Genomic DNA, 18,506 nt, shown 5'->3' with positions numbered 1-18,506 from the left:
CCTGCTGGAAAGCAGAGTTCTTGCTCTGCCCTTCCCTGCTATGGAAGCAGTAGCAGAAGATACTTAAGCCATCTGTATCCTCACTTTTTCTCTAATTTGTAATTTTAATAAAATCCCATCTGCTCCAGTTATAACAATCTCTTCACAGTCCAAAATAGAAGGGAATTTTAGCAGTTTATTCTCCACTTATATTCCAGAGCAATTGTTTCTGATCATCCTTTATATAATGATACACTTTGTGTGGCTCCTGTTTTAAGAGGTGCTGATGATGACTAATAAGGTTTTAGCATTAACTGTACTGCCCTTGTGTGCCATTATCCACCACAGCTCACTCTTTTTCTTCTGGAAACATGCATGTGTTGCATTTTCCAGGCCAATCTATTGCATAGAAATTCTGTCATGATACTTTTCCTTCCATCTCTGGGACAATGCAGCTGGCATCCTTAAAAAAGTATTATTTAAAGACATGACATGCACTTTGGAGTGACATATCATTTATTTGAACATATTTCCAGTACTTCCTGTAGTAGGAGGCCATGCCTTCAGCATTCAAACCCATGGCCTAAACCATGGACACTCACAACAGACCATTTCACTAATTTCACTCAGCTGTCCCCTTCAGGCCAAAATCAGCAATACTTTGCCATATGAGCTCTACTCTTCTATCACAGAACAGGAAGAATTTATTTTGAGTTGATATAGGCCTACAATGTTTTAATCTTACTACTATGTCAACAGTGTCTTTTTGCTTCTGGTTTCAGTCAAAAAGCCAAATCCACAGCTGAGTCACTTTCTTTGTAAACTGAGTAGATCTGATATGTAAATGATGGACATCAGAATTTCTGTCATGTCCAGAACGTTTTTATCAGCAGGTATTTTCCCCTGCTAGAAGCTTAAGTAGCCTAGGATATATACTTAGAGCTTTGAAAACTAGGACCTAGTGCTAATGGACCTTTGCTCAACAGAGCACATAGACAAAGTCCTCTTAAAAGTAATTTTTTCTTCCCTGAACTGGTAAGTACGGGGTACATGAAAAAAAAACAAACAACTGCAGCTGATTTCTAGGAGGCTTGAGTCAGAAATAAGCACCCTGGATCTGAACACTGTCTTACAGAGTCTTGGAATGCTCAGCCTCTAGCTGGGCTCTCTGAACTCTCTTGAACTCAGTCAGTTTTAGGAATTACTCATTTCTGTCTTTATTCATTCAAAAATTGTGAAAAGTTGCTATAATTTAAGGAGACAGGGAATTCACCCGTGTTGGTTCAGTTATTCTTATATTTGTGCTTAACACTGGAAAATCGGACACTGACTATTGACATTATTTCTTCTGAATTAGTATATACATCAAATATCTCTCCTTTAGCTTATTGTTATCAATCTTGGCCTTCACATTCTTCATACTGGTAATTTTCTGAATAGCTCTTAGATTTTTCTTTATTTTTAAGCATTTTCCAGTCACTCATATTGTCTTTTCAGTCTGACTTCTACAGTTACTAAATAGTGATTTCCCTGCAGTAATAAATACTGGAAACAGTAAGTGAGATGAATATAACCATGTACTACAGGACTTCTCAGACAGAGCCAGATTTAACAAAAAGAACCTACTGAACTTATTTTTGTTTTTTTTTTTTTTTTTTTTTTTTTTTTTTTTTTTTACTGAACTATGTTGGCAAAAGCAGGCTAACTTATTAGTTTAGTTTATGGCTGATGGTTGACAGCACACTGTGTGCCACCAGACCATTTTAGCTGCTGTTTCTCATTCAGAGAATACAGAAATAATAAGCCTTTATTGGTCCAGTTCCTCATGGCAGATTTGACACTTCTGGATTCTTGGATCACTGTTATGTAGACACCAAATACTGTACTTGGGCTGAGTACCAAGATGTAGACATCAAGCCAGTTGGCATTTTAAATAACTTTCAGTTTTATTCTATGGAGTTATACAAATTATATGCCAGTACAGGATCTGATCCAGAAGACACATTCTAGATATTACTCCAACATCTATGTCAGAACTGAAGTAATAATATTCATCAAAATAGCAACATTATATTGAAGAAATAATTTTATAGATCTTTACTCATAGCATCTGATTATGACTTTTGGACATTTTTCATTCCGAATTCTGTATCTATCAACCCTGCTTTTTTCAGTTTAACCCTCTGTCTTAGCCTTTCTACTGCAGTTTAGGATAAACACTCCAAAATTCCAAGAAGTTGCAAGTTTTGGATGAGCTACTGGCAGCTGCAATCCTGCAAATGACCCTGCTCCAAGCATGGCAAAAATGCTGCGGGCCAAACTGAAACCCAAGCCATGTATCAGATGTAAAGTACCAAGAGCCAGCCAGGTCACAGAAAAAGAAGAGCTGTCTTCACATCCTGGACCCCAGGCCTTTCTGCCACTGAATGCTCATCCAGGAAAATAACTGTTTCAGTTTTTTGGTTTTTTTTTCTTTTTTTTTTGTTTTTTTTTTTTGTTTTTTTTTGGTTTTTTTTTTGTTTGTTTTTTTTTGTTTGTTTTTTTTTTTAAATCTTCAAAGATTGTATTTGTCAAACTTTGTGGAGGCATAACTAGAAACAGATTAATCATAATTTTCTAAACAAAGCACAGAAGTGAATAAAATGTGTTTTAAGGAAAGTTATTCTCATAGAACAACACTGTCAACATTCATTTTTTAAACTTTTATGTATGTTTTAACTGTGGAGTTCAGCAACAAGTTTCATTACTTTCTGCACTGCAAATTTAAAAAATGTGGAAAGAAACTTTTAATCTGATTGTCCATAGGGAAAAAAAAAATCAGTTAAATCCACGATACAGACTTATGATTCATGGAAGCCATATGACAGAGGAAGAATTTTAAGTCTAGAAAGACCATTTGTCAAACAGACAATTAATATGCAAAACAGTAATGCTACACCAGGAATATTTTTTCACTCTGTAAAAGTACATTACTCCATCTTGACTCCTCATGGAAACATCATCAAATTCTAGTAGAGATACATCTTCTGGATAACCATACAGAATAAGCAATATCAATTAATACTCAGAAATCTGCCCAGGCTGGGTTAAGTAGAGGAAGAAATCAGTTTCTTTGGCCACAAACTTTTATGGGGGTGATGATTTCCAAACACTGCATGCTAAGTCTTCGTTTGGTGGGTGGCAATCTTCAGCCCAAACTGGAGGAAGACTGCCTTTTAAACCTCAAGCACTATATCCCTCCCTACCTTCTCGACTAACAAGCACTAAAACTGGCATATTTTGGTTGGAGAAAGTGACCCAGACAGAGAGATACTAGAATTATCACCTAGGTCTTGATACATGAATTCTGAACCTGTCACTGATGATAAGCTGTGCTATAACAAGCACAAGGCTATTTGCTTTCCTCAAGTATTGTAGGGTCCCGCTCCTGATCAAGATGAAGAGTTAGAATTTTGATAGGACAATTTGTAGAAACAGAAGAACAAAACATCAGAGGTAGAAAAGGAGCAAAATATCATTTTCCTGTTAGTTTGTTATACTGGTTAAACACAACCCTGATTCTCCATTCCTCTGTAATGAATTTTTTCTTTGATTATCTGCAATGAACTATTTATCATCTGCCCTTATCTAGTAGTTGTTAAGATTTAAAGACTTATTACTTGAATTCTTTCTTACTTTTGCATCTGTTTTTTACTCAGGTATGAATAATCCAAGACACAAATAGTATAGTCTGGAGAAAGAACAGTACTTGAAACAGCTTTTATCCCATTTTCTAAAGAAACTTAATGCAGGTACATCCAGATTACTATTTTGTGCTCGACACTAGTAGTATCTGATACTTCAGCATGAAAAGAAACTGGATTACTGATGTACAAGGTTTTCCCTTCTCAGCTAAGAGATGGCTTAGGACCCATTTCAGATCCAAGTAGGACAAGGTTACCCTGACTTTGTGTGTGCCTGTATTTAGGGCAAGGTGTTTATATTCAGGAAGATGCTTTTCTCTGTGTCATATCTCTCTTTTTTTTTTTTTTTTTTTACTTCAAATGCTAGATTATGTTATTTAGTAGCTAAGGAATTATGATTTCCATATCGCTCTTCCTCAAAAGGATGTAATTTCAAGATATACTTTATTTTAATATCAGTAATACTATATTTACCTATATATGACTCCTGAAAACAGAGCAAGACTGTGTCTGATTCTTGCCATTTCTTTCCTGCAGCACATCTGGTCTCTGAGGCTCATTAATGGATATCCCCAGAAGCCAAAATATAAGTTTCAAATTAATCCTTAGAGTAAAATGCTCTGAAAAAATTGCCATTCACTTAAAGAATGGAGTGATCTGATCTTTTTTACTTTGACAAGTTGTTACTGAAATTCTGTAGTGTTTGTTTTTTCCATCCTGATATAGCTTTATAAACCCTTTTAAGCATGCAATTTTAAACAATTTTGTTTAAAAGCAAAACAAGATTGATTGATTAGAAACATAACTGATACCTGCTTTCTTTTTAAACTTTTGTGGTTTGGTTTTGTTGAGGTTTTTTTCTTCATTTGAATAGATTATCTGTAGTGCCAGGTACAATATCAGAAATGCACGGTGACTTCAGCACGTCAGAAAATAGGTGTGAATGGTAAATAATGCCTTGACTTAGTATTTAGTGAGGTAAATAAAATGCATGCAGTCTTCTTGATGGAAAGATCAAAGTGATCAAGACCAGGGATACCTTTTGGGAAGGATGGATTTTTCTCTGTTAGATGTTCTTCCAGTGTTTTCTAACCAGTGAAACTTTGTGCTCGTGTACAAGACTTCAGGTTAAGTTCTGCTATTATTTATACATACAGTCCCATCGAGGCCTGAGTGAAAACTCAGCCAACACTATTTCTGGCTCACTTGGAGTAGGTGAGAAAGCAACCCTGCTTTACTCGGTAAATTGTAAACATAATTTGAAATTGTCATACTATAAATAGATAATAAACACATATGCTCTCCAATTGTGGCTGGACTGGATACAGAAGGGGAAAAGTCTGAGTCAAAGAACTGAATTTAGAAATCCACAAATCCTGTTCTGGACAATCACATGTGTTGCTGTTGCACTGGTTTGTATTCAAACAACTTGTTCTATTACATAAACATATCTGCAGGAAACATCAGCTACCTATGTGGGTAGCTGAAAAGTAGTATAAGGAACATAGAACCTGCAAAATGTTTTAGTATTTTTTTGATTTTTGTTTCAGACACTTGTAATTATTCAAAAAACTTGATCAACTGTGTGGAAGTGTAAGTAGGTATTAAGACAATATAATCTAGTTGAAGGTCATACAGAGAGAAGATAAGAGATTACACCTACTAGTCAGGTAAATGCCAGAGATGCTGAGGTGTATTCCCTGCTCTGATTCTAACACAGTCTATGGGCTACACTGATTTTTCTGTTATCACCCTTCCTTTTTGTGTCACTAAAAGGGAAGATGAATTGCTTTTTTACAGTACTGTCTTATTGGTATGATCAGGTAACGTTGGCATCTTCTGAGGATTACAAGCATTATAATTAACAAATGTTATTAAGACATTGCTTGGGGTAGTATGCACATCAGCCCCAGCCACTCCTCTGACACCAGGATGGGGACAGATTCTTACCTTGATGTCTAGAATAAATTTAGTGACACAATTCATAACCATTTTTTATCAGGAAACACAGATGTGTTGTGAAACAGATTTAAGGCCTGATCTAAATACTATGTAGGTGTGAATTCTGGAAGGGATAGGAGGTGGGTAATATAGACATTTCCATTTATTACAGACATTGCACAATGCTGTAAATCAGCTTCTCTTTCATATATATAGTCTATTTGGGTCAGAGACCTCAAAAAGAAGCTTCTGAAATAAATTTTCCCATCTGAAACTTCTGGAAGTATTTTTTTGTAAGATATATAAACTTGCTGTGCTTGGAAGTGACTTATGCTAGTCCTAGGAGGTACAAATTAGTATCCTGCAAACCAAGTCAGTGTCTACAGCACATCAACAGATTTCCAGTTTTTTTGAAAGGCCCAGCACTGGAATAAATTATGAAAATAGGGCAAGCAAAGTGACACCTATTGAGATCTGCTTAGCAGTAGAGTGCTAGCAGGGTACATCTCTAACAGGCAGGAGAGATTCAAAATTTTAATCTGATTGTGTTGCCTGCCCTCAGAGTAACCTATGACCTGTTCTCTACTTTTCTGTCTTACCTCAAAGTCTCAAGAAATGAACATCCAATATATGAATTCACTTGGAAAAAAAGCCTATATAGTTGGTATACTATCACACACATTTAAGGAGCTCTTTATTTTGGATTTTTTTTTTCTAATTCCCTCTATCAGTCCCTCCCTCATTATCACTCCCTTTTTACACAGCCAGACACAGTCTATCTAATTCCCATGACAGCAAGATCCATATTAGGCATCCAAAGGAAACTCTCAATACCACTTGAATTCCTTCAGTCTCTAAAAATATAAACTTGCCAAATCTCTAGCACCATTGGCATTAACTTCCAATTTTAAGAATCTTCTAACTTTCATACACTCCTGTGAGGGAAAGGAGTTGTTTCCTTTCACAAGGCTGAAAGCTTTAGTTAAATGTAAGGATCATTTTTAATGGCAAACCCAGCATTAACAAGGCACTTTCTGCATATTCTGCTGTGTATGATATTTTCTTCTTCCTAATGATTAATTGATGAGGTTTCAACAAAACAGATCTTTTTATGACAAACAGCTATACCTGGTATTTTTAATGACAATTTGCAACTGTAGTTCTAAGCATGCTGAATTATAGCAAATGTCCAAGATTTTGGACAGCTTCTATCAGCTTCTCAAGTGAAAACTGACATTCAAAAATTGGGTTAGACACTCTGAAAGCAATAAAGAACATTTGTGCTGTCCACCAGGTTAGCCCAGCCTCAAAATCAGTTTCACTTTAAGAACTCATTGAAAACAGGGCTCTAGCTAGAAAATGAGCTTTACTGTATTGGTCTCTCTATTACATTGCTTCACTAAAAAAAGTCACACTTATCTGTCCAAATCCTGAATGTTTGCTTGAACAATTTAAAATAGTTCAGATGGCTACAATATAGCATAATTTGTGGGAACATAATTAGGAGGCATCACATTTCTGTATTAATAGGAACTGAAGAAGCCTTCTTCTTCCAAAATTCATATGCTTTGAGCATGAGAAACAACAGATGCAAATGAAGAGCTGATAGGAGGATGAGAGAATTGGTACTAGCCTGTTACCACGCACTTCTTCTGACAGTCTTCCAGCGTTAGGAAGTTGTTCTCATTGCCATGGCATCCACCGTACTCGAACATTTCACACTCACGGCTTTGCATGTTGAAGTAGTAACGCACGTGGATTGCTTTGCACGGGCCTTCATCTGCCTTCATGGCACAGACTGAATGCCCCAGTTTCAATGGTGGCAAAGCAGCACCTGTGATACAGGGGAGAAGGAGAGTAACTGTTATTAAGCTAGTTTGCTTCACTGCACAGCATAACTTCAAAATGAGATTGCTTGTGTCTCCTGCTGGAGACTAAGCTCAGACGACACTACACATAGGTGTAAAAAGAAAATCATGACATGGGAAAACAAATTCCATTCAGTCCAACCAAATGTGTGGTTTCAACCAAACCAGTTCATATTAAAAACTTGAACTAATCATAAATCTCTAAACAGTGGCTTAATCAAAGGAGCTAGGGAGAAATTCTGAAAAACAGATACACTGAGAAAAATCTTAGCAGCTCCCAAAGACACATATTTAAAAAAAAAAAAAAAAAAAGGCGGAAAGAGGGTTCCTTGTGCTCTCTTCCGTGCACTTTCGGTAGCACACACAGCTCCTAAAGACCTCTCACACCAACAGTGTGGGCTGAACTTCGCCAGATCGCCCGCAGAGGTCACCGCTCCCCCGTTCCATTGCGCCGCTCCCGTACAGGGAGCCAGCCGGAGCCCTGCGGCCACCGAACCGCCCCACCTCCCTGCATCTCCACGGTCCTCCCTTAGAGCTTTCAACAGCTAAGAGAGAACGCTTAGGTGAAAAGAAACTGCACCTTCTCAAATCCTGTCTTTTCTATGTATTCAACATAATTAGGTCAGGACATGTTCTGTAAAGAGTGTCAGACAGGTTGTGAAGAAGAACACTAGCGAAGTTTTGCACTGTCAGTGTCTATAAGGAAAGTCAGATGACCCAGTCTGCAATACTGTTCCCTTATCAATATATGGTTTAATAACTTTTCCTGTTTTGCTTTTCCAAGAAACTATTTTACCCTAGAGAATTTTGAAAGCTTTACAGAGCTTGTACACTTGCAACAGAAGTATTTGTCTATGCTCTTTGTAGGGGCCCAGGAAAGAGGAGGGGAAAAAAACCTCTACTACTACATAGATTAATTTTCCAGTTTTAATTAAAAGAATCCACAAAAATCAGGCTTTATGACATGGCAAAAAGGAAGTTGGTATAACTACTACCTACCTGCTCTGTGGATATCTAATTTTAACTTATAAAATTTGCCAACTTGTATCATCTTAAAATGAAATGCACAGCTGAGATAAATCCTCATAAATACTGAGGTCAATGGAAGTTTACTATTCCATTTGAGCCACTTATAACTATTAAACCTACAGGAAAGAAATATTGTCAGCACTAAAATTTCTGAACTCATGACTTTTAAATCCATTAAAATTAATGAACTTTATTACACAATTGCCATCAATACAAACGTTACAGAACACAATTAGATCCTCCAAAAAATGGACTATTTGGTGTTAAAATACACCTAATTTCAAAATTTTCATTAAATATTCAGTCCCTAAAATAGTTTCTGACTGTTTCCTCATTAGGGACATTTTATGTACAGATTCTGAATTTAGGAAAATAGATTTGAAAATATTACTGAAGACTGTGTGATAGGAAACATCATGAATTAAAAGAAATGTTTTGAAGAAACATTAGATTCAACAAACTGCCTGTGGAACCCTGCTTGCCAAAGATACTCCTGACTTTTTTTTTCTTGACAGTCTCCTTATCTAGGTCTTCCTGAGTCCACAAAGAATTAGGATGTAGAAGTCACAAGAGATTCCAAGTTGGAATCCAAAGTTCTAAACTTCTCCAACAGATTTAGGAATCCTTTGGAAGGGACTTAAAAGGGCTCAACTTCAAAAGTTGAGAGGATATTGTGTTGCAAAACACAACTGTGGACTTCCCCCACTCAGTAATAGGGAAAAAATGCCTTCAAAACATTGAAGTTTTCAGTAACTTTTGGAATAACTCCTGAAATGGTAACATCAAACACTCAGAGCACCACTGAAACTGATCCAATTCAAATGCAGTTGGGGTGACGGCTGGCAGCTGCTTCATGAACATGTTATTTTCTTGGCACACAAGACATGTGACCTCCTACATGACCTGTGTCACAGACACAGCTCAGTCTAAAACAGATTGTGAAAACTTACCAGGTTTCCTAACTACTGGAATTTCTGCCATAGGGTTATGTCAACTCATTTTGCTTGCTATATTATGCCACACCAGCGCTGTGGGCTATCAAAACAGAAACAGAGTGCAACAGAGTTGCAAAACTACACAGAGATGATGAACAAATGGCTTAGCAGAGCTTCTCCTGCGAACTTTGTGGTCTCAACTCCTAGCCTATTTCCCATCAAAACCACAGAACTCAATTATTGTTTTGCTTACCTCCCGAGGCCTTTCCTCTGCAATCACAGTGACACTGTTACCACTGTCAGATATGCTGACATCTGGTACAAACATGATGACTATGTGTGTCACACTTTTTGGCAGGCATCTATTTTCTTGGGAATGCTAGAAAGTCACCATACTTTGACTAAAATCTGTACCCTGTGAAACCCCCAAGGGCCAAATCCTCCAAGTCTGAAAAATGACCAAGTGATTCTGAAGAAGGAAGTCTCAAGGGGATTCATGGGAACTGAATCATTCTTGTGTCTGGGAACAGTGAAAGAATTCTTCCCCATTATTTTACACCTGGGAACACTTAACTGGCACAGAGGATACAAAATTGGCTTCCCTTCTCAGATTAGAAGGCAAGTGTGAGTCACTGGCCACTAGATGTGCATGGATACAAATCTGCCTGCATGCATTTCACACGTGGAATACACCTTGAGAAAATTAATTCTTAGTATAAGATCTCTTCCTCTACTCTTGAACACTGGAACAAATTGTTCTTAACACATTTTAGGTCCTGTGTGAAAAGCACAGAATGTAACACTTAGGGAAGATGTCTGTCAGGAAGGTCAGTGAATATTCTGCAAGAGAAATGTGGGAAGTTAAAATTGGAAAGAGTTTTAATGGAGTTTCTCATTCAAGTTTTGGGATATTTCAATGAGATAAAACTTTGAGACCTTTTCTGACACATGACCAAATTGTTCTTAAAAAGCTCCAGTGAAATTCCCAGTAACTTCAAGGACCCAGGTCCAGTATTTCACTACACTTGTTGCAAGACAGGCCTTTTTGTAATAGAGAGCCTAAACATTCTTTAATACATATTAAATCATTTTGTACTCCTGGCAGTGCACAGACAGATTAAGTTTAAATCATATATATGTAGTAAATTTATTTTGATTTTCTAACCCACCATTTGTGTCTTGCAATTCCAGGCAGCTGCAGGAGGGAAAGTGGCCTCTTGCACTCTCAGCCTTTACTTTGGTCTCTCCAGGTTCAGGCTCCGTCCCAGGGTGCTTGAACCCTTCATGTTGCAGCAGCCCTCCAGGACTCATGGCATCATAGCCCACCTCTGGTCTACTTTCTTTCTTTTGGAGGAGTTTTGTCTCCTATTAATTATCTCTATACTAAATAAACTCCTTTCTTCCAATCATTTTATTGGCCTTGCTTTCTAACCCCTTACAAATCTGCTTTGGATCTTTCCCTGCTGGTCTGGATTACTGTTAGTGTGCTGCCCAGAGCTGAACATAATCCTCCACTTGAGGCATTACTGATGCCAAATAGAATGGAATAATTATCCTTTGGGGTTTTTTCTTAATACAAGACAGAATTACTTGCCTTATTGTACAACCTTGCATTATTTTTGTAATGCTTTGCAACTTCCACGGAGTTTCCAGCAAATATAACCCTGTCATACAGGTGCTTCAACAGTTATTTTCTACCTTGGATTGATTCCCCTTTAAGCGTAGCATGTTACGTTTGTCCTTTTAAAAAGAAAATTAACTTAATCCTCCACATTGTATCTGGCACTGTTGGATATTTATTACTCATCCACTTTAGGCATCTGGTACAAATAAACTTAGAAAATCTGTAGAATTACAGAACTGTACTATCCTAGACTAAGAAAACTGAGTTTGTTTTGCTAGAAATAAGTAACAGTTGCAGCTCAAGCTCCCTGTCACACCAAAGTTATTACCTGCCATACTAACATCAAAATAAAGCAAAGCAAAACCTCCCCTCCTTCTCCTCTCTTCCTTGAATTTTTAACTTAATGATTTCATTATATCAGCTACATAGGCTTTCCATAACAGAAGGCACTAAGCATCCACTGCTTTGTTTTAGCAATCTTTCCACTCCATGGTTTGTGGGAAGTGCAAAGTAGTGCTGATGAAATGGCTCCCAAAGAGCACGAGTTTAGTGCAGATATTTTCTGTCACTACCTTCTTCCTCTATTCTTTCAGTCTTCCTACTTTGGCAGCAGTCAGAAACAGGGTGCTGGCCAGAACTGCTGGGACACAGCACAGCTGTTCTCACATTTAGTGTCATTCACCTGGCAACTTGTGCAGTTCAAGACCTGGCTGTTTAACACAGGATCAGCCACTCTCAACTAGCAGGCAGGAATTTCATGGTGAGAGCTTTGCTATACCTGCAGTTAGAGATGCAGTAGCCTCCAGCACATGGACCTTATGTGATCCATGCACAGCACTGTTATCACTTTACTAGTAAGCAGTATAATACAAAACCAGAAGTGGTGAATAATGAATCTTCTTCTATTAATACAAGTAGACCAAATACTTTTTCCCCTGGCCATAGGCTTAATAAAAGACTAACTTGACTTTCAGAATCTTAAGGATAATCTGCAGGGCTGGTTGTTAAAAATACATCCTTTTAAGTAGAAAGTGAACTGATTTCTGTATTATACCTATAGAACCATAAATATGAAAGTGAACAGTATTATTGCAGAGTTGCTTTTCAAAATAGAACCATATAAATTAAATTGGAAAAACAAAACTTGGTCAGGAATATTTCTTTTTATGTAAAATACTTTCTGGTTTTGTTTGCTTAAGGTTATGGGTCCTCAACTTTACATGAGTTTCTGTGGTTACCCTTAATTATAAAGATATGCTGTCATCTTTCCAGGCTTTCTTGTAAATGTCTCTCTTTGATAAGTGATATCAATACTGAGCACCTTGTCACTAATGAATAGCTATTTCTTCTCTCTTCATCTTTGTCAGTTTGACAGCCTCCCACCCACACACACCATTCAGAGCTTTTCCTACCCAAGTGTTTCCTACCTCTTCTTTAAACAGTCACATTTATTCTTGGTAAACATTCACATATGAATAAAAAGCACATTCAACTTGTGAATCATTTTCTTCAGGCTTTGGAACATCAACTAAAGCACTCCCAACCATGTAAGCTGTTACTGAATAATATATATACACTAGTTATTTTTAATCCTTTATTTTTGATATTATCCTTTTTATTGCTGGTGGAAAAATGACAGGCTTTGCTAGAAGGGAACAAACTGAAAATCCTTTCTTATCCCATTGAACTTGACTTGCAACCTTAATTATTACTATAATTTAAATACTAATAGACAAATAAAACCCTCTTAGATTCACAAAGCACTTATACTAAATGTGATCCACAAGTATGACATCACAAATAATGGATGTACACAACTTAACTTTATTCTTTAATACCTGAAATTTATTGAATTCTGGGATAAAATGTTCTATAACCATCTGACTCAGAAAATAAATGTTATCAATGAAATTGCAGCCTATAAAATTTCTAGAGATAAATTCAAGACCAGAATTTCACTCTTATGAAACCACAAATATAGTTTTAATTAACAACTCAAATAATTTTATAAAGAGATTACTGCAAAAATATTTTTTTTTGTAAACATTGCCACTGAGTCTCCAATAGTCACAAAAATGCTGGGGCCTATAAATTGGGTCCTAGTTTAATTTCTAAGCATCACATTTGCTTGTTTTTTTACTTTGGAATACAAGCCCAAATCAATTACTGGTTATATACTCCTAAATAATTGGTTGTAAAATAACCAGTGATAAAATAATGCTCAATAAAAAGATTACTTAATTTCATTGAAATAATTTTCTTATTATGTTTTATAAATGAAGTAAATAGAAGGCAAAAAAATAACCTGGCAAATTTCTTGTTCTGTATTTTTCCCTCATCTGCTTTATAAAAATTGGTTTTGGAGAAATTTAAAATATCTTTCACAATGATCTCCGGTGTAGAATTATGATCCACCTTACTTAATTCTAATGAAGTGAAAGTAAACAATGACCTTACAATGGTAATCCGCCAAGAACTTCCCCAGTTCTAAGTCACACTTCTGACAGTATTATTCTTAATAAAAATATTGAATTAGTGAGGTTTTATGTATCCAGCAATATCAAATCACTTGGGGCTATACAAAGAGCTACTTCAAGGCCCAGAAAAACAACTAGGGCAGTAATTTAGACCACAAATCTTTAGTTGAAACTTGACAAATGAATTGTATCTGAAGAGAGCTGTGTACAGGACAGATGTCATTTATCATATTTCTGCTCCGTGTGCATGGGGAGATAAAACCAGAGTTTACCAGCTGTATGTGTGTTCTTTTCCCTAAACACCGAACTTTTCCGTGGGTCCTAAAGCAGAGCTTTAAGGGAATAATCTCAATATCCAATACAGCATTTAATTAGGGTTGGATGTTCCAAAAACCATGGGAAACAGAAGTCTTTACACAGGTAGTTTTGCTAGAGATTAATGCAAGCTTCTGAGCATCCTCCTGTTAGAAATCAGTGCCTTTTAGCTTAGTTCCACTTTCACAAGTTTCCCAGAAAGGTTCTCAAGTACAGAATTACATCCACAGTGCATTTTAACATAGGGGTTTCACTGTTTGAGATAGTTTTATGTGTAATTTTTGAAAGCTCTTACCCAAAACATCCTCCTCTTCACTGTCATCGAAGTCAGTAGTCACACATCCAGTGACACAGATGAACAGCAAGGTTAAGGTTAAAGGTAAAGAACGTCCCTTCTTTCTTCCTTTCATCTTCCCTGTATTAAATAACAATATACACTTCCATGAGATTTCTTGAGAGCAAACCATAAAACTAACTAAACATTCCTTACGCATTTCTGAATTCTAATTCCAGAATAGCCTCAATATCTCCTTTAGCTCCCAACAGGTAGTTTCCCAATAGATACTCTCTTTTCTTAAGGTACAACACTAAACTTTGGTGGAGCTAATTAATATTAATGTAACATAACTTAAAGAACTAAGGAATAGAAAGTTCCTAGCAATGAGACACTGTTTTGCCTCTAGTGTGTTTGTTTATGTGCCTGTGAAGATCCCACGGCTGCATCACCCAGAGCAGCGAGGGCAGGAGGGGCTATGGGAGTAGATGAGACCTGTCACTGTGCTTGGGGTACAGCTCTATAGCAGGAAGGCTCAACAGATGATACTAAAGTACCACTTGACATTAATAGAAGTCATCTTGAACAGATGAAACTTCTCTCTGAGTGATATGTCTTCATCTGTGAAATATGAAACTTATCTAAGAAAACACTAGTGAGCTAAGCTGTCTCAGAAAGGTAAAAACCACACCGAGGCAAATTCACCAATTTGCAGTTGAATCTTCAACACCAAATCAGAGCCAGAATTTTAATTTCTCTTTTGACAACTTACCAATCTTTTCAGCTTTCCTAGTCCATGCTACGATTTCCAGAATCAGTCTAAGCCTTGGCCTAATAACAACTTTTCTTCCACACAAAGCTTTGTGGCCTTGGAGGAATTTTACTTTTTTATCCAGAGATTAGAGAAATAGTTACAGTATATCTTTTTATTCATCCTTGATAAAAAGTCCAGTCATGCTTTAGAAGAGGAAGAAAATAACTCTGTACAAGGTAACCTGAAGTTGTCTAAGATTGTCTTTATTATCTGAGAGATGACTGAGTTATGATGTTAGTTTGACATGAACTAAAATTAAAATAAATCCACCACTAAGAAAAACTGTATGGGGAGAAATAACAAAATATTTCAAAAAACTGCACAAGACTACGTACTTAGCCTTATAGTGTAAATAAATGTAGTGGTAGTTTGACATAATCTAAGCTACATAAAAGCAGAAATATCAGCAAATATTCTGTACAGATCTGATACTTAGCAATAAATTTCAAACTTTGCCTGGTTCCTGTGAGTTCATGGAAATGAAACATTACAGAATACACTTTCAATTTTAGATTTTGAAATTATATGAGAAATTTTCTAAGCATGCTGTTTTCTTTAGAAGTTTTAATTTGTGATTTTGGCCACAGTTGTTATCCTTTGTAAAGGAACATGTACATTATCCACAACCTCAGTTGCCTGTGGATTAACTCCAAGTTTGCTGCTGGGTTCTCATTTTTTATAAATATATATATTTCCCCCACCCCCCAAAATACAACAGCAAAACTCTCACTAGTTGAGGAAAATCCTATCTGAATTTGGTTTTGGACCACTCAGGTTGAGGTCTTGTTTCCATCTTCCAGGATTCTGCAGAGTATAGATTTAAATCAGAAAACTTAGCAAGCAATTTTTACTTAGTGAGCCAATAACCACTAAAGCTTGTTCCCAAGTAGAAGAAAAATGTAGGAAACCATCAGCCACAAATGGAAATCCTCAGTAAGTTTCTCTTTTTCATTTGAGAACGGATTTTTGCTTGTCTCAAGCAAATATGTAATTGTCACTATGTCATTTTGAGGATAAATTAGTGCTTTTGTGCAAAAAACCAAAAATCTTATCAGGGTAGAGTATTTCTTTTCTTCCACTCAACTCCTACATTCCCTTAAAAGAGTACGTCAGAAGTAGACCTTCCTGATGCTTGGGTATTTCCCAAGAGAAAAAAAAACAGGCTGTCTAACCACATAGCTACCTCACTGCAAAGTCTGCTGACCAAACACAATCTCCTTTATGTTCTTGCTGACCTTCCCCAAGGTCATACATTCCAAGAACATTGTGTCAGGTATGGGTGGAGGTGAGATGAAGAGGATGAAGGTTTTAGTACTGAAATGCTTAAATCCTTTTGTAGTTTAATTACTTCTTATAATTCCTAAAGGAAGAGTGAAATCCAAGATCAAAGTTGAACTTGGCACTGCTTTTTCAGTTAAAAACCCCAAACCCTCAAGAAAAGCCCAAGTTTTCAGATTTAATGTTCAGCTGCCCAGTAACATAACTTTAAAGTTCTAAGCCTCTTATGATATTGATTTTGTTTCCTTTTTTAATGCATTCAATTTATTTTTATTGTCTTTATATATAAAGCACAGTTCAAAGTACTTCATCTATGACATCTAGCTCAGTAAAATATCCAGTGCACATATTTTTGAAGGACTATCTGTTACAGGAACGATAGAAGATGTTTTGAGTTTAAATAATTTGTATTAAATGGTCAGATTATTTAGGCCATATTCTGAAAATTTTTGGGAGTAAACATAGCCCCTTACTCCAGAAGGGCTCTAATTTGGGACAGTCAGGAATGAGTCCAGGATTAACACTGTTTTTTCTCTATATTGAAGGGTCATTAATTCAAACTCCACAAATTCCTAAGACATTTCCTTGGCACTCTTCTGATCCCAAACTAACTGCCTTTTGAGTGAAACATTTTTACATCTGTAACAGACAACATCTATGTTACCTGTTCGAAATCAAAGGTCGATGGGCATTAATTGGCACCGATGTATTTACTGGTTTAGTGAAATTCTTTCATTTGTGAACAATGCCACTAGCTTCCCTCAGCTTGGAATACAGGTAGACAAAGCAGACCACAAGCCATCAGGGAAGTTTCCAATAGCAAATCCTTTTTACCTGGTCCTATAACCAGGCCTTTTTTTGTCCTGCCACCTAAACACCTTTTATGTGTGTGTATATATATATATATATATATACTTCTTTTTTCTACTTACCAGTCTATTCAGCATCAGTTTCTATACATACCAGAATGTTTAGAAGGAAACATTTCTTCTGCGTGCTATTTATCTCTAACTAGCTAACTGGAAAAAGCAAAATAAAAGCTAGCATTTCTGGTAGTAGCCAAAACCAGATAGCTTTAGAAAATGGCATAAAGTGGCATTGTAATGACTGCAAAAGTGATTCATTCACATTGACAGCCCAGGAGATGGAAGTGCCCATGCACACAAAAAAACAGGCAACAGATGTAAGTAAATAGAGGAATGAATAGCAGGAGATAGGACTTGCATAGTCAAAGGCTGAACTTAGCACAGCCTACAATTAAAGGTAAAAAGGTTTAATTAGACAGGATTATATCACCTCAGATATAAAAGCAGACTATATTTTTTCAGTTCACTATATTTTAAGGGCATTCTGTTTGTCCTATGATATCTCGTGCTGCCTGCTAGGATGTGTATGAGAGATGTAATTAGCCATACCTGTCGCATGGGCTCCCAGCTGGCAGTCAGTGAGTTCCCTTAGAAAGTGTTTTATTCCTTGGGCTATTTTGCAGTTGTTTGAAGCATGATGTTTTCTTATTAACTCTGGAGAAAGTATGAAGAGCAAAGTATGCTCTTCATCACCTCTGCTCTGATGTAAACTGAACAAAGAATGCCCCAGATTTCCAAGTCCCAGAGGCAGTGTCACTCTGTCATTCAAACTGACTTTGGCCAGAGCAAAGCCCTGCAGTGTCACAGGAACATAATAAAAAGGGAAACTCTCTACTGTACAGCACACGACCACTACTGATTCACAGCATGATCAATCAAAACTCACCCCCTGCCCCCACCAACATATCTCCCCCTTCTGTGCCCTACTGTAGCAGCCCTAATAATTTTTATCAGTCCTGAGACCAGAGACTCCTTCAGATTTCTTCAAGAAATTCAAAATTCCTTCTTGTGAGAGAGCATTTTCATTGGTTATCTACTTTCCATCATTTAACGTAAATGTTGACTCTCTGATGCACTATTGCAGTCTCTTAAATTCTCAAGTGAAAACTAGGAAGTGAAGTGAAAATTGGGAAATTAAAAAGAAAACCAAAGGTGTTCATTAGCTTCTATGCTGGAAAAGTTGTAAGATCTGATGTCACTGTTTAACATTTAAACTCCCACTTAGGTTCTGGTTTTATTAAGGTTGTAAATGCTGCTTTGCAAACACAACTCATAAAGGAACTGAAAACAAAACATAACTAAACAAAACAAATTAATATGCCTACCACAAGAATACCCTTCTTTTTTGTTTTTCACATAACTATAGGCTTCTCTTTCCTTTTCACTTCCTTTTGTCAGCTCCTTTCACTTGTGCTTTAAAACT

General features: G+C 36.7%; 1 protein-coding gene across 2 annotated transcripts in view; it reads right to left on the bottom strand.

Moving 5' to 3' along the window:
• Positions 1 to 14,261, bottom strand: part of TFPI (tissue factor pathway inhibitor (lipoprotein-associated coagulation inhibitor)) — a 27,723-nt gene extending 13,462 nt beyond the window's left edge. For both annotated transcript variants that reach the window (XM_008942862.1, XM_008942854.1), the window contains exons 1-2: positions 14,147 to 14,261; positions 7,237 to 7,437 (exon numbers count right to left, since the gene is read on the bottom strand). In XM_008942862.1, coding sequence (XP_008941110.1) covers positions 7,237 to 7,437; positions 14,147 to 14,261 — 316 coding nt within the window. The remainder of the gene's footprint in view (positions 1 to 7,236; positions 7,438 to 14,146) is intronic.
• Between the last annotated feature and the right edge of the window lie 4,245 nt (positions 14,262 to 18,506).

The sequence above is a fragment of the Merops nubicus genome, unplaced genomic scaffold (genome assembly GCF_000691845.1).
Source record: "Merops nubicus isolate BGI_N331 unplaced genomic scaffold, ASM69184v1 scaffold18240, whole genome shotgun sequence".
Classification (NCBI taxonomy): Eukaryota; Metazoa; Chordata; class Aves; order Coraciiformes; family Meropidae; genus Merops; species Merops nubicus.
The sequence above is the reverse complement of the archived record's forward strand: the minus strand, read 5'-3'. Positions and strand labels throughout refer to the sequence as shown.